General features: G+C 33.0%; 1 protein-coding gene across 3 annotated transcripts; it reads left to right on the top strand.

The window, feature by feature from the left end:
• The first annotated feature begins 665 nt into the window (after positions 1-665).
• Positions 666-5,019, top strand: LOC145186717 (uncharacterized). 3 transcript variants are annotated; one of them, XM_090096228.1, is made up of 6 exons: positions 703-820; positions 968-995; positions 1,108-1,339; positions 1,625-1,772; positions 1,990-2,804; positions 2,926-5,019. In XM_090096228.1, the coding sequence occupies exons 3-6, from the start codon at positions 1,108-1,110 to the stop codon at positions 4,923-4,925; spliced, it is 3,195 nt and encodes a 1,064-aa protein (XP_089952354.1). In that variant the 5' UTR covers positions 703-820; positions 968-995; the 3' UTR covers positions 4,926-5,019. The 3 variants fall into 3 exon arrangements, with proteins under 3 accessions (XP_079919065.2, XP_089952355.1, XP_089952354.1); XM_080062939.2 differs by having other exon boundaries at positions 666-995; XM_090096229.1 differs by lacking the exon at positions 968-995 and having other exon boundaries at positions 694-820.
• Positions 5,020-16,405: the final 11,386 nt, after the last annotated feature.

The raw sequence follows: 16,405 nt of genomic DNA, 5'->3' as shown, positions 1-16,405 counted from the left end.
TTCATCACTCTTTTTTTTTTTTCGCCACAAAAGTAGTAAATGATCTAACTTGTGCCATCAATTTATTTTCTCGATCAAGAAAGTAAAGTTGAAAAATGAATTTTAATTCAAAGTTATAAACCTTTAACAGAAGTATTTAAAAAGTTGTGATCGGATCATAATGAACGAAACCTCTAATGAAATTAAATATCTACTTTGTATTCCAACAAAAAGATGCAATGATAATTTATTGTAAATCATTTCAATGTAAGATCAACTAAAGATTGAATTTGTTGAAAAGTTTGATTTTATTGACTGTTAACCTATTAACACCATTAATACCCAAACAAATTGAGAGCAATTTTAATAAATGCTAGATTTTTTTTTTTTTTTTTTTTTTTTTTACAAAACTTTTCTTTTACGAAACTGTTATATTTTTAAATATATTTATCTCTAAAAGATTATGTAACTGTTTATACAGTCAGGAATTTTTTTAATAAAGTACATAAAAATCATAAAATTAAAAAAAAAAAAACTTAAGAAACTTGAATTAAATAGTTCAGAACAAAATGTTTGACTGATGAAGTAAAGTCTTATACAAGTGCTTCGATTTATTATCATTCCTTAACGAATTAAAACTACAATAGTGGCTTAAAAAATAATAGTATCTCGTATTAAAAAGCTTTATATTTCTATTAGAGAAAAAAGTTAAGCGCTTTTTTGTTGATGGAGAAATAATTGCTGTTCCGTTAATTTAAAACAACTGTATTGTATATAACACTCTTGTTGATGTGGTTTAAAAGAAAACGATGAAACGTTTCAACTAATAAATTATTCTTCAGTAAGACTTTCTACGTTGTAAAATATATAAATACACAGGTGTAACCCAAAGTATTATAACTTAAACATCATCAATGAAAAAGGTTTCTCTGTAATTTCTGACGGATTCGACTTTTATATATCTTTATATTCGTTTGTATAATTAAAGGGAGTATTAGAAAAAGCGAAATCAATAGGTAAAATCTATTACTTTAAATTTATCATTTCTATTCTGTACATTTTTGATTTCAACTGTAAATTGCTTATCATACTTATTCAGTTAGTGAACAGTTTAATTAAAAAATTTAGATGGCCTACACAAGTCGATTTGTTTCCGGTTATCGGAGTCAGCCAGCAAGCTGTAGAAACTCGTTGCTTATGCCCACGGAATATAACTTTCCTGAGGATTTGACGAGCTTTGATCGACAGTTTAAGAAGCTAATGGAAAGAACCGAAAAATTTACAACCCGCGTAGAAAAGCTTCAGTCAGCCTCTTCACACATTAAGAAAAGTTTTCGAAAGTTGGATAATACAGTGTCAGGTAAAAAGGTTTTTCGAAAGTTGGATAATGCAGTATCAGGTAAAAAGGTTTTAAGAGTTTTCTTTTCAGAAAAGACAGGAGGTTTTAACATTTGTAAAATTACAATAAAAGTTTTCTCTAAATATTTGTCTATTCTTTTATTGTATGTAATATATATATATATATATATATATATATATATATATATATATATATATATATATATATATATATATATATATATATATATATATATATATATATATATATATATCTATCTATATATATATATATATATTTGTAAAGGTCTACGCACACAGCTGGATAGTAGCGAAGCTTCAAATGATATTGGGGAAAGGCATGTAAATCATGACCAGTCTTTTGCCACTGAGGAAGAATGGAGGAAGTGTCTTGATGCTGGCGTATTAATTGAAAAAGCAGTTGAACTGTTAAGGTTAGTGTTCCATATTGTATTAATTGGGATGAAATTATGTAAAATAAGGTCTTAAAAGAATCTCCAAATATTGCAACAGGTCTAAGCATCTGGACATTTAAATTTTAGATGATAAAAAATGTTTTGGTAATATATATGATAAGAAATTAAGTTTTAACTTTTATTTTATACTGCTAGTAAAAGCTGTTCGTTTCAATCAAACAAATTTCTTATTCAGGCATTATAATCACTTTCCAAAGCCTGCTTTTGAATATTCGCCTGAGGAACGTTCTCCTTATTCATTTGACGTTTCGTCAAGCACTAGTCTAGTTTCTATGCCTCCATCACCTCTTGAAGACGGAGCGAGGTTGCGTACAGGAGTAAATGGTATTGGAAAGAATTCCCACGAAAAAAACATCAGCTCAGTCAAAATTATTGAAACTTTACCAGCCATTAAAGAAGAAGCTAAAAAAATATCAGATCAAAGTCAGCGAATTGTTGTTAAGCAGGAAAGTTTTTTGTCAAAAAATATTTTTAAGATAAAAGAAGAAAGTAATTCTCGTAGCACAGCAAATGTTGTTCATCGTAATAAATCTCTCTATCAAGCTTTAAATGATAGCAGAAATTCTCGTACTAAATCTTTGTATGACATAGGTTCGGACGATACATCTCCGTGGCTACACAATTCGTCAAAGACAAACGATGTTTCAAAAATATGCGATAATGAAAACAATATCTTTTTAGAAGATAACACAGTTTGGAGCAAAAGTAATTCAAATAAGATCAACTTATCCGTAAATATATTTAGTAATAACAATGATCAAAGATCTCCTAATAACGAAAAAGGGTTCGAAAGCGCAAATAACCAAGAAACTAGGAATAAAAAACCTGGTAGCAGCAGCAGTTTTCATGAATACAACGCATCTAATAGGATTCCTCTAAGAGAAAGGCTTGCAATGAAAGAAAAAGAAAAAGAAAAGGCAAAGAATATAGAAATATATTTTGAACCACAAAACTCAGAGCAGGCTGCTCAAGCAGCATCAAAAGTGATTAGTAAGTTGAAGCACGTTTTTTTTTTAGTTTTTACCACAAATTTTTCTAACCTTTTAAAATTCTAAAAAAGCTTTAAAAAAATTTTATGTGTATAAAGTATAGGAGTAGTTACCTCGTTTAGATAATAAAGCAAAAAATGATAGTGGATCCTTTAAATCAAGATTCTTACGACAGTTTAAAAGAAACGATAAGAATGAGAAAAGCGATATAGAAGTAACAAAGGAGCGCAGAAGAACTACTCGAAAGCGAAGCGATGAAGATGTTTCCATAATAAAGTCAAGGACTGGAAGCGAGTCAGACGCATTCAAAAATAAAGAACATACAATTTTCAAACAAAACCTAGATATCATTAACAAAGAGCCTTCAGAAAACATCTTGAAAAAGTCGTTTTCGAAAAAGAAAGATTTGAACAAAGGCTTTAATCACGAACTTCAAGATAGTACGCAGCTTAATTCTACAAACAACAACTCTAGCATAAAAAACAAAAATAGTGTTTTGTTGGCGCAAAGAAATTTTTGCGAACCCGATAAACTTTTAAAATTGAATTCTTATAACAATCTAGATATTTTAGAAGGAAGAAGTTTTATTGATTCAAACTTATGTAACGCTGCACGTGAAAATACAAAAAAACCAATCAACGCATACAAAAGTAATTTCAAATCTGGTCTGACATTGGCTCATTGTAATTCCTTAGCAATTCAAAATGATTCACTAACGGTCCAATTTGATTCCCCAACAGTCCAGTGTGATTCGCTCACTGTCAAGTGTGAGTCATTAACAGTTCAGTGTGATTCGTTAACTGTCCAGTGTGATTCGCCAATAGTCCAGTTAAACCTTAAAAAAAAGTTTTTATGCGTCACAGAAGAAACTATTTACCCTACCGTTAAAAAAAACAATGAGACAAACTTCTGTATAAAAATGTTTTCGAAAGAAAAAATTAAAGAGTTTTCACAAGTCTCAAAAGAGCTACTTGATAAAAATATTGACGATGACATTTTCGAGATTTTAAAAAATTGCCGTCGACCAGTTTCCGAAGAAGTGATAGACTTTATTGTTAAAGTTGACAATTTAAATTTCGTCGATATTGAAGAGAAAATAAGAAATGGTACAAGTCAGTTATCATATTTTATTGATAATCACAATTGTATTTTGAATGCCAGTGAAAGGTATGAAAACCAAGATGTAAAAACTGTTCGAAAGGATGAAGATTTTTTAAATCAAAATGGAAATAATTCAATGAATAGCTATGGAAAAAGTATAAATTATGACGATACCATGTCTTCAAATGTTTCACATCGGCCATCTGCATCGAAATGCTTAAATTCAGCAGAATCTTTTGAAGAAATGCTCGATGAGTTTGAAAAATTAACCAGTGAAGTACATGAAAGTCTGCTTAATTTAGGCAACTCAGCGAAAACAAGAAAACGAGAGCAAAACCCAATAGAAAAATTCCAAATCAATGGTTTTTCAAATAAACTTGTTTTTACTAACAAAGAAAGAAATGATAGCCATGACTGCAGGAATTATGCAATTTTTATTCCAAACAACAGCAATAAAGAATCAACTAAGCTCTTTTCCAATTCAAATAACATAAATAAGTCGCCTACTATCAATAGAAAGGAATTGTTTAAAACGGACTCTCGTGTAATAGATTTAACTAAATATGCATGTTTGTCAACTGTAAACAGACCAAGTGGAGAGTCTGCATCTCAAAAAAATGATGCTAGCTTCAGTGAAAATTTAACACCTTTTAAAAGTGAAGAGATTGTTATCTTGTACGATAGCGGAAAAGCCGAAAAGTCAGCACAAAACGAAGTTCAAATTTCTATTCTTACAAAAAATGAAAAAAAATCCTTAAAAGAAGATGGAAGTACTTGTCATTCACCACTGTCATATGATGTGAATTTCACAGAAAATGTCTCGAAAAACGTACTCACTTTTTCACATAGATCATCTTCGGAGAAGCCTTTAAATATTGTGAATTATAGAGAAAAATCAGATAACTTTGTTGAAAGACAGGATGGAAATAAAGAAAAACGTATGAGCTATAGAGAAAAACGCGAGGCCCACATGCACTTATTAAAAGAAAAGGACTCAAAAATAGAAGAAGTATCTAAGTAGGCAAAACCGAAAAAGTAAAAACCTTGATAGAGTTAATTAAAGAAGACCTTATAAACTTGTACAAAATTAAAGAAAAGTACATCAAAAGTATAAAGAAGTTGTTTACTGTGTGCTTTTTAAGATTTTAAATAAGTTTCGGGTAGTTACAATTCATAAATTTGAAGCATGTAACTAGAGACTTACATGGTTCAAGTTTATGAATTAGGGGTCTTATCTTAAAGCTAGGATTATTGTTTGTTTTTTTTGGACTGATTTAGTTACTGAAACTTTGCCTTTAAAATTAAAAAATTAAAAAATTATTATTGCTGTGTAAAAGGTCAGTATCAATACTTCAAGGAAAGTTTTTTTCGAACTAATAGCCAATTATTGCTGGTCGGATTGCTGTGGGTCTGCAACATAAGGTTGGATTGCTGTGGGTCTGCAACATAAGGTATTCAATTTTATTTCTTTTTAATATTTTATTATGGTGCCATACAATTAAATCTTAATAGCATTCACCTGCCAAGTTAGCTTTTTTGATCAAATGCATTTGGGTAGATTATTTTGATATTTACTTCTAATCTGCCAAATCCAAATCCAATGTCAGACAACTATTCAAGCTATTCAATTAACATCAATTCAATTAAATCCGTATTGCTGTTTACGGACAATAGATTATAGAGTATAATAGAAATGCTAGTTCCGTTTGAGACATTTAGTGGATCTGCTTTAAAAAATAATTAATGGTCCAAATAAAAAATTTGGCTGACCTGCTTTAAAAGTATTTTCTTATCTTTTTTAAATCAAAGCAGATATTATGCACACTTTAGATTAAATTACAAATTTAGATCAGATTACAAATAATGAAGAGAGAGAAGAATATTAGTTTTGAATCGACTTAAATTATTTTCTTTATTCAGACAACTCGCGTGTTCATTAAACTCACACATTTTATCTTAAGTAATCTCCTACAAAAAGATTATTTAATACAAACATTGTGCACTAAAATGTCCACACTTTTTTAAATTAAAAAAAACAGATTACTGAATCACGTGTGTAAATATTTCTGTTTGCGCGTTTAAAATTTATTTCAAAGTTGTAATTACAATTTTCTTTTTTCGTGATTAAGATAAAATTTAATGCATAATTTGTTATTTTTGTTTTAATTTAATGAATACAAAACTAAATTTTTATATATATACTTTTTAAACCTTTTTTTTGTTTATAAATTTAAATCATTAAATATGTTTTGAAAGGATCGTTAAATGTATCATGTCAACAAGAGCATGTAACCTTTTGTTCTTGAATCTTTTCCACTCTTTAAATAGATAGATATGAAAGTTGATAACAAATATAATATATAATATGAAAGATTATGTAATAAGAATGCATACATTTATAGATAAATATAGATAGACCATGAAATATGATAAATATAGATAGACCATGAAATATGATAAATATAGATAGACCATGAAATATGATAAATATAGATAGTCCATGAAATATGATAACTTTCATAAATCTCAACCTCCAACTCCATTTTAAAATCTGTTTCAACTTTACTTGAGCGAAAGCTTGATTAGTTTAAATCTTTTTGAATATTACAAAAAAATCCATTTAGATAATTCATGTATTGAGTTTTCAAAAACATAGGAGCAAACAAAATCTTTGTGTTTTTATAAATGCTCCACTCTAAGTTGCTCTCTAAACAAGATTTCTCGTTAAAAACTTTCTTTTCTGTAATAATACTAGTTCTATCAATATCTTTTACAATATTATAATCAACAAGTAATCCTGTATGGGCTTTCTTATTAATTACAAAACGCATGTTTGTTAGAATTAAATATTCAGGTTGGTTTTAACATTTTCATCAAATGGCTTACACATATCTATTGTTCATTAACAATAAAAGATAAAATAGATTTTAGAAAATGGTTTTAAAATGCTTTTCTTAACTCATTAAATTTGGCACAACAACAATGCTTATCAAATTAATTGTGGATCAAAGAACAAACATTCTAATTTATAACTTATGTAAAAGTATATGATCCGGTAAAAGCAAATGCAGTTCACATATTTTGAAATGTATTATGTCTGTGCTTAAAATTTTGGCAACTCTAAGTAGCAGACAATACTCATATCAAAAAAATTGGTTTTGAATGAAAATAAATACAGTTTTGAAACAAAAACAAAAATATATATTTTACTAACAAATCTACTGTATAGAATTGTTAGTAAACTAAATTTTTTTTTAGAGTAAAAAAAAAAAAAAGAAAAAGAAAAAAGTATACACCACGACCATATTCTAAAGCCGCACCCATTTTTAGCATACTTCGTCAAATATTTATATTTTTTGCCGTTACACATTTTAAAACATTAAATAGAACACAAAACTGGGGAAAACATTAACAAAGCACCTTTATTAAGAATTTAATGCATTTACGTGAAATTAATCGGCTGATTTTTATTGCCGTACTTGTTATTTCGATAGATATGTAATAAAATATTCAATTTGCTAAACGTTTTGTGTTTTGATAGTCATTTAAACCTCGAGTAATTCGATAGCCTGATAAACATTCTTGGCCATACTTCCGCCAGGTTCTTTAGAATGTCCATTTCAAAACTTTGCCAGGCTTCCAAAATTGATTCCCAAGACATTTTCCACGGGATCTAGATCCAGACTACGGGCTGGTCACCACAACAAATCAATTTTTCGTCTGTTAAACCACGAATTTGCTGTCAAGCTAGTGTGAACATCGGCATTATCTTGCTGAAATACGAATATCTTGCGATGACACTTTGCTTTGAATGAAACCAAACAGGTGACTACTAGAAAAGAGGAGTTCTGGGACAAAACCATTTTTCATCGCCGTTTTAAAAATTTTAACCCGCGATTATACAAATTTTTGTATAATCGCGGGTTAAAATTTTTTTTGTGAGAAATGATTTTTTTCATCATCGTTGTGAAATTTTTGATAAATCGAGGGTTGAAAAATTTTTTCTGGGAGAAAAATTCCCGACGACGACGAGAAAACGTTTTATTTTTTCATGACATGATAACGCGTAATGAAAAAAAAAATTAATTTTTGTAAAGGTGTTTAAATCTTGAGAATTAGGCGTAATAATGGGCTTGTCCTAGAAGAAGGTTAAAGCTTCCGGATTGACCGACTTGCGCATCGCTGGAGTTGAGAGTGACGACGAGCCTTCTGCCGGCTGCAACGCTAGGCATGGAGTCTGCTTCTGCAAAATTTCTGTAAAACGAAATGGTGGTAGTGGAACCAATGGAAGCATTGGATTGTAACAGCAATCCAGTCGATGTGTTGCTGAACGAGGATATGTTTGATCCGTTCCACGAAGACAAATAAAAATCTTCCAATCCAGACGAGGAAAAGATGCATTTGCTGCCACCGTCATATCCAGAAAAAGTAGTGTAATTGTTTGTATTATAAGGTATCCAAGGAATGAGAACGGTTCCGTTTCCAGGAGGCAAATTGCCGTCGTACATTCGGACTCTCGATTCCCACCAGCTTCCAGAAGCGCCGATGATGTGCATCCTGATGTATTTTAGAAAAACTCCATTTCCTTTTCCATTTGTGTCTAGCAAAACATATTCGTTTCCGTAAGTGGTGTTTAAATATCTGAAGGTCTTGCAGTAAAGTTTGAAAAGAGGGATGGAGGCAGGAATGGAAGCAAGAGTGGAAATGAACGGTTGAATCCAGTAAGTGATGGAAGAGGTATTTTTGTTGACCAATTGGATGCTGATGTTTGTCCTGAACGGCATGTCAAGAGTAAAATATCCTCCCAACGAAGTGTTGCTTAAAACGTTGCATCCTTGCAAAGAATTGGCGTAAAAAGGTCCGCCAATGGGAGAAAAAAGCAAGTCGCAAGCAAGTCCAGTGTTGTCCACTCCTATTCCTTCCGTTGTTTCTGAATAATTTCCAATGTTAATTTTGCCATCTGTAAATATTCGAATGAAAACATTTCCAGGAAAGTTTCCACTGAGAGCCAACTATAACCTTCTTAGAACACCAGGTCCGTCCGAGTAAGTGAAAACTGTTGTCGTGGCGGCTGATGCTACCGTTTGCGATTTTAATCCTAAGGACGAAAAGCTTGAATTGGGAACAAGTCCTAAAAAGTTGGATTTTTGTAACAAAACGTCTGCGTAACTTTTTGTAGCGGCGTCTTGCGCATTTGATGGATTAAGCACATTGATCAATTCATGGGAATTCAAATCTGCCAAATTAATTTTTCTGCCAAATTAATGATTTTTTGAGAGTTAAAATCAATGTCTGCAGTGATGGTGCTGGACCCGTCCGTTTTAATATAAATGTTGCTTGTTGAGTCTGCTGTAAGATTTTCGAAATAAGCGCTGAATTCGTTTCTGTTGAATTTGTCAATCATTTTTTAAAAGGGTAAAAAATTTTTTAAAATTCAATTTGCAATCACCAAAGGGTGTTGACGACGTCTTGAAAGCTGTTTCCCTCTTCACATTTTTTCAAGACGTAAAGACACAAGTGACCACAATAAGACGTGTTTCCAAATTGAACCCTTTCGCTGTTGTAAAAGACAGGGCTTTTTAAATAATCGACTAGCTCGACGAGAGGGGGTTGAGCGTAAGAGTCAAAGCTGAACTTTGGGTCTCCGTCTTTGTACCAGCACACCCAATGAAATCCTCCAGTGCTCGAATCCCCAGTGTTGATAATCCCGCATTCTTTTTTTCTCGGTTTTTTTGGCAATATGTCTCTGACAAAAACTCCTCGAAAGTTTTTTATTTTTAGTCTTTTTGCTGCTTCCATCAATTGAAAATTGGTCAAAGCCTCGTTCGGTAAAATAATTCCTTCCACATTGATCATTTTGTTTATTTTTTTAATTTGTTAATTTTTTTTGTCACTTACCTTTTTTTTCCTTTTTTTAATTTGCTTCCTCATTTTTGTTACTTACCTTTTGTTCCTTTTCTTTTAATTTTTAGTGTCCATAAGCCAACGTGTGTTTCCCATCTTCCAAAATGATTCTTTTATCATCGTCGGAGCTGAGAGAGATTTTGTTAATTTCCTCCGTGTATATGTCGTGCAAATGGGATCGGATGACGTTCATTTTGTTTATTTTTTCTTTTTTGGTTTCGAGACATTTTTTGTAATCGTCGTGGGTAATGTATTTGTCGACGACCTTTGTTTTGACACCTTTGCATTTTTTGCATTTTTTTTCTTGTTTTTCTTGATGTATTTTGTAAGAGTACAATTTTGACCGGAGACCGACAAACTCTTCAATCTGTTTTCCTCCGGTTTCGTCTTTGAACATCCCAATGGTCTTTTTGTTTAAACCAACTTTGAACCCAACGTTTTGAATGGCAGGATGGCTTTTGCTAAAATCACTAGTGTCGAATTTACTTTCCACATCATCGGAAATGTCTTTGTAAAAATCTTCCTTTTTTATTTCGTAAACCAGCGAGTCCGTGTCCGTCATCAACAATTTTGCTTTACCTGGATATTTTTTTTTAATGTAATCATAGTGGAATTCGAACATTAAAGTTTTGCTCAAATCCAAAATGGACATCCCCAAATAAATTGGTTTGTTGTAAAAAATATTTGTTCTTTTCATGTGAACGGCAAGCAATTTTTCATCGAAAATCGTGTGCCGGTCGTAATTTGGTTTTGCCGTTAACTTTATTGCATCTTCTTTTTTTGTCACCAGTCTCACGTCCACTCGCTTTTCAATGTTTTCCATTGTTTTTCCAAACACCGAATTGTTTATCAGTTTGAAAAAATTCTTCTCAAATTCGCTGGTGGATTTTGTTCTTAAATCGGTGTTTAGGTCAATGTACGGTTTCATACAATCCCGTTGCTCAAATTAGATGCCTCTGTGCACCTTTGAAACTTTCATTCCCAATCGTTCGTACAATTTTAGGTTTTCGCTGTGAAGGACATAATTCTTTTTGTCGTTTAAATTTGGAACGAGTTTGTCTACTTTTCCAATTTTCATTCTTTCCGGTGCCAAAGGGTAATCGTTTTGTTCGTCGTGAAGGCTTTCCGGATAATCTAAATCAACCTCCAAAATGCACGGGATCGATTTCCAATCGGGCAGTTCGTATTTGGACATCCATTCGAAACCGTGAGTGGGAAGAGGTTTACACATAGCCCATCCGTACAAATTGTTGGCGTCCAAGTATTGGATAAATTTAGACGGTTGGCTTGGATCGTACGAGTCGCCCATGTATTTGTTGTTCGATTTTCCATGCCGGTTTGAAATCATGCTGATCCCTCCACGGGTTCCTTTTTGGATCATTCGAAGCATGTCGGGGTCGCTTAACAATTCCAATTCTATTTTTGTTTTTTTTAAACAAGCGTCCCAAGCCAACCCGGGAGACGTGTAATACCAAACGGGATCGAGCTTGTAATTTTTAATGCAAACGTCCCTAAAATTTTCAACGACATCCGCCAGAATCAAAACGTCCGACACGTTGTAAAAATCGTGATAATCTCTAAACGTTTTGCATTGAAACACGTTCCAAACCGTTTTCGCATGCGCGTAATTTTCATCGTTTATTTCCTCGTGGTTGAGTTTTGAGAAAAACGCTTCTTTTGGAGGCAATTGCGTTTCTTGAAATTTATCGATTGTGTCCACCCAATCGTAAGGGTACACACCTTTTTTACGAAGCAAACCGAATTTTTCTCCTTCAAAATATTTTGCTAGGTTTTTGAACTGTTCCGGCTTTAAATTTTTAGACAAAGCATCCAAACCGAAGGAAAGGAATTTAAAACTGTCGATGAATCTCAATTCAATTTTTTTTTCTTTGTGTTTTCCATCTTTACCAATGTACTCTCCCACTTTGATTTTTTTCGAGAAGCTTATGTATTTTTCCTCGTTGCATGGAATGCAGGTTATTTCTCCTCCCAATTTTTTGATAAACAAATGGCTGTCGTAGCCTGACAAATTGTGAAAAACGACAGGAACGAATTTTGGAATTTTGTATTTTAAATTGCATTCGTTGTGTGCGGCTCCTCAATATTTTCCAGTAAAATGGCAGTGATCGCGCACTTTTTCTGTATCGAGAATTTTTTCTTCGCAAATGTGACAAACTGTTGCGGATTTAAAATTATTTTCATCGTCTTTTGTGAAAACCATATTTTTTTTCAAGTTTTTTCCAAAAATTTCTTTTATTTCTTTTCCCAAAATTTCGACAAAATGTTGAGCCACGTCTTGGTTCTCGTTTGACGATGTAAAAATAAATATTTTTTTTTCATAATCGGTTTCGTCAAAACATTTTATGTAAAATGAAAAAGAACTTGGAACGTGCCTTTGAAACTTTTTGGTGTAAGACTGGTCTGGATTTTGTTCGCACGAGTCCATCGGTTTGACAAAACTTTCAAAATCCGCGTAAACAGTAAATGGAACCCTCATCAAGTTACCTAGGTTATTAAATTTTATGAATGTTTTTTTTGGAGGAAGGACCATAAAACGAATGTTTTGAAAGATCCTCCTTGCTTTTCATCCCCTGCAAGCAATTTCTACAAAAATATTTTTTTCCGTTTTTTTTTGGATGTTTGTGAAGAAATGAGTCGACTTAGATTTTTTATTAGACAATAATGATTTGTTTTTTCGTCTGAAATAAGCAGCAAATCTATTTCATGCTTTCTGTTCAAACATTTTGATATTTGCAAAGGGTAAATGGATTTATTTTCGTATCCGAAAACGTTGATGCTGATTTCTGGATTATTTTTTTCAAATTTTTTGATTTGATCGAGTTTGACCGGAAATTCAATCCCTTCCCAATTAAAATTTTTTGATTTTTCAATTAAGTCTTTGTCAATTCTTTCTCCATGTTTTTCTTTCATGTTCTGCGCTCTGGTGACGCACCACTTGAAACATTCGTTGTCTTCGTTTTCCATGTTTATGATTGCTTTTTTGCTTGCCAGAAAGTCGTCGAGAGGAATGTACGATCGGCCACCGATGGGTCTGTAATCAATTAAATTAATGTCCATTTTCAAGATGGCGGACACTGTGCAATTCGACCCCATTTTGTTGTATTTGTCCATGTTTTCCAGGATTTCATCTTTCGCTTTTTCGTAAAGTTCTCCCAAATCCGTTGACTCCAAAATAATCCCAGATTTTAACAAAAAAGGTACAATTCGATGCACTTCCTCTCCCGTAGTAAGGCCAACGCTCTCCATATCGCAAGTAAAAACAAGGATCGCTTTTTTATTTTTATTTTCTTGAAGAATTGTTATCGCACCGCCTTTCGCTAAATCTAAAAAGGTAGAGGCGTCCTTTTGGTTTCCTTTGATTTGATGCGAAAATTGTTTTGCAACATACTTCAGCGCGTGATTTGTCAATTGAAAATCAATTTGAGGTTTTCCGAACACGAGTGATTTGAGAGACAAAATTCTTTTTTTTTTAATTCGTTTTTTTTATTTTTCAATCTTTTTTTTACCGGCTCTGGAACGTACGGATGAACGAACTCAAGCACGCTGTAGAAACTGTTGACGACCGCATTTTTTACAGCCGTCGTAAACCTTGAAAAAATTCCAGGAGTCATCGCAGGAGGCGAATCTGGAACAGGAGTGTCAACGATATAACGCGACGGTTCTTGAACAGATGTCGTCGCAACGACAGGATTTTGCAAATGAGCTGGTTTTTTTAGGAAGAGATGGTTTCCACGTGATAGGTCTTGGTGGAATTATTGATGGTTTCGGAGCGATGACAGGTTTTTGGACAATTTGACGTGGGGCTAACGAACGAGCATCAGGACGCGGTGCAGGAATCGGTCTCGAAACTGGGATTTGAGCAATCAAACGAGGAGCAGGAACAATTGACCTCGCATCTGTCGTCTGTCTACGAGCTACAGGATGTGGGCCGATGACAGGTCTCGTTGTTTTTATAGCCTCAACGAGCTGTTCCCTGTTCATTTTTGAAAAACCTTTTATCGCCCGGTCTCCAGCCTGACTTTTCAATGTTACCATTGAGACTTTTTTTTCTTTGACAGTTTTTATTATGCCAAGAAATTTTTTTTTCTTCGGCGATTTTTTGCATTTTGTTTAAGGTCTGAAGTTCCCGAAAAACGGTTTTTCGGTTCTTCGGTTCTTCGGTATTTTTCGGGGAATCGAAAGGAATCGAAGGTTTCGGTTCTTTATCAGAATCGGAATCGAAATTTACCGAAATTTCGAATCTTGCCTAAAATAAGGAATCGAAAAGAACCGAAGTTATCAGTTCCTTATCAAATTAGGAACCGAAATTTACCGAAGGAACCGTTTTTCGGTAATTCCAGTCTCTAAAATGAATCACAGTCTCAAAGTCTACTACAAAGAGCTAAAAAAAGGAAACTTGTACTTGAATCACCAATGAAAAAATCACCAATGAAAAAAAACCCTATATATGATGCATCTAAAGATTTATTTAATACTGAACCTATTGATAGTTCTACTAGCGTAGCTTATAGCAGTGCTAGTAGTAGTCGCAAGGGCAGCAAGGACAGTGTCACTGATCTCACTGATAGTGATTTAGAATAACTGTATTTTTCAACTGTATTTCAACTGTATTTTTGAAAATAAAAATTAAAAAAATTCAAGTTTTTCAATTCTTAGTAACAATTTCGATTCTTTGTAGCATTTTTGATTTTTTGCGATATTTCCCGCTAAGAACCGAAATTGGAACCAAAATTCCAATTTCGGTTCTTAGCGGTTCTTAGCAATTCCAAAATTCCCGCTAGGAATCGAAAAGAACCGAAGTTATCGGTTCTTTATCAGAATCGGAATCGAAATTTACCGTAATTTCGATTCTTTCTTAAAATAAGGAATCGAAATTTACCGAAATTTCGAATCTTGCCTAAAATAAGGAATCGAAAAGAATCGAAGTTATCGGTTCCTTATCAAATTAGGAACCGAAATTTACCGAAGGAACCGTTTTTCGGTAATTCCAGTCTCTGATTTTGTTTTCCATCTTTTCTTTGCCAAGAAAATTATTTAACTCAAAATCAATTTTTTTGGTTTTTCCGATTTTTTCGGACTTACCGATTTTTCGCATTTTGTTTTCCATTTTATTATGCCAAGAAAAATTTTTTCAAAATCAATTTTTTTATTTTTTCCGAGAATTTTTTCAATTCTTTTTTTCCGAGAATTGAAAATTTTTTTTCGGACTTAGAAATTTTTTTTATTTTTTCGGACTTGGAGTTTTTTTTCTGTTTTCGAGTTTTTCAGAATTTTAAATTTCAATCTTTATTCCATTTTCCACTTTTCCATCTCGACGCTCCAAATATCTCCAGCCATGACCTGTCTTTTTCATCGCTTTGTAAAGGGATCCGTATTCAACCACTTCCCCGGTTTCGATGTTGGTCGTTTTAACAGAAACAGGTTTTTTTCGAATTGAACCAAACCTCTCGTATTTTGGATCGATCGTTTTTTTTTGAATTTTCCGTTTTCGCATTTTCTGTTTTTATTTCTTTTTTTGGTCGACCCACCGGCTTGTATTCTTTTGCACTTTCCAAAAGCATATCTTTGCTTATCAGATTTTTCTCAACCGCTATCATCAGCAAAGTCAATAAATTGTTTGAGGTTTTTATGACTCCATTTTCCCTCAGCAAATTTTTTAGATAATTTTTTGTTAGTCTCATGTTTTATTTTTAAAAAGAAAAAAAAATTTTTTAATCATTTTTTTGTCAAGAATCTCATGACGGTCTTTTTGATCTAATAAACAGCGTTCATGTTGGTTCCGTTTGAAACAAAATTAAGCTTTTTATCGGAAATGATCACTGCGAAAATAACTGTGTTGTCGGGTACTGCCGTTCGGAATTTTAGGTTCAAAACCAATTCAGCCGTTTCGGAAACAACTCTTTCTTTTTGCTTGGTGATATCAATCACGAACAACGGAAACAATTTTATATTTTCAAGCAGAGACAAACCGGATTGGCAAACAAGCTCGTTTGTGCCGTAATATTTTTCGTCAAAAGAGAACGCATCTGCATAAGCCATAACCACTTTCTTTTCTCCAAAATTCAAGTCATAATTATAATTTGGATATTTTATATCATTGACTGTAGCGAAAAAATTGCTGATATCGCAATGATCGAATAAGGCTGGATTTGCGGTTTGACTGGAACCTTTGTTTGTCTGAAGACCGAACAAAATAAATTGCGGAACGCTTTTGTCCGTGTTCCTTCCGAGAGTCCAGGTGAATTCTGTGAGACCAGCGGGGATGACTTGCCTTTCGATTTTGTTTGCTTTGTAATCTACGTCAACGGAAATTTTCTTTGTCAAATTAAATTCAAAAGATCGGATTTTTTCAAAACATCCAGCTCAATTCTAGGCATAAAAAGTCTGAATTTTTTAAGGTCGATCATTCCTACAGTAACAGTTCCCGCTCAGAAAATACTCCAATTGATGTAGTGTCTGCAAACAAGCGGTCTCGCCTGACGACGAACCCTGCGTTTCCAGTTGCTACTGAAGTGTCTTTGTACCACATTTGCTTCAAACCATCGGTAATCTGAAAACCGAAAGATATTTCAGCAA

Source organism: Hydra viridissima, unplaced genomic scaffold (genome assembly GCF_058129835.1).
Source record: "Hydra viridissima isolate aposymbiotic clone 2 unplaced genomic scaffold, HvirCarnegie_v1 scaffold_8, whole genome shotgun sequence".
Classification (NCBI taxonomy): Eukaryota; Metazoa; Cnidaria; class Hydrozoa; order Anthoathecata; family Hydridae; genus Hydra; species Hydra viridissima.
This window is presented reverse-complemented; position numbering and strand designations above follow the sequence as displayed.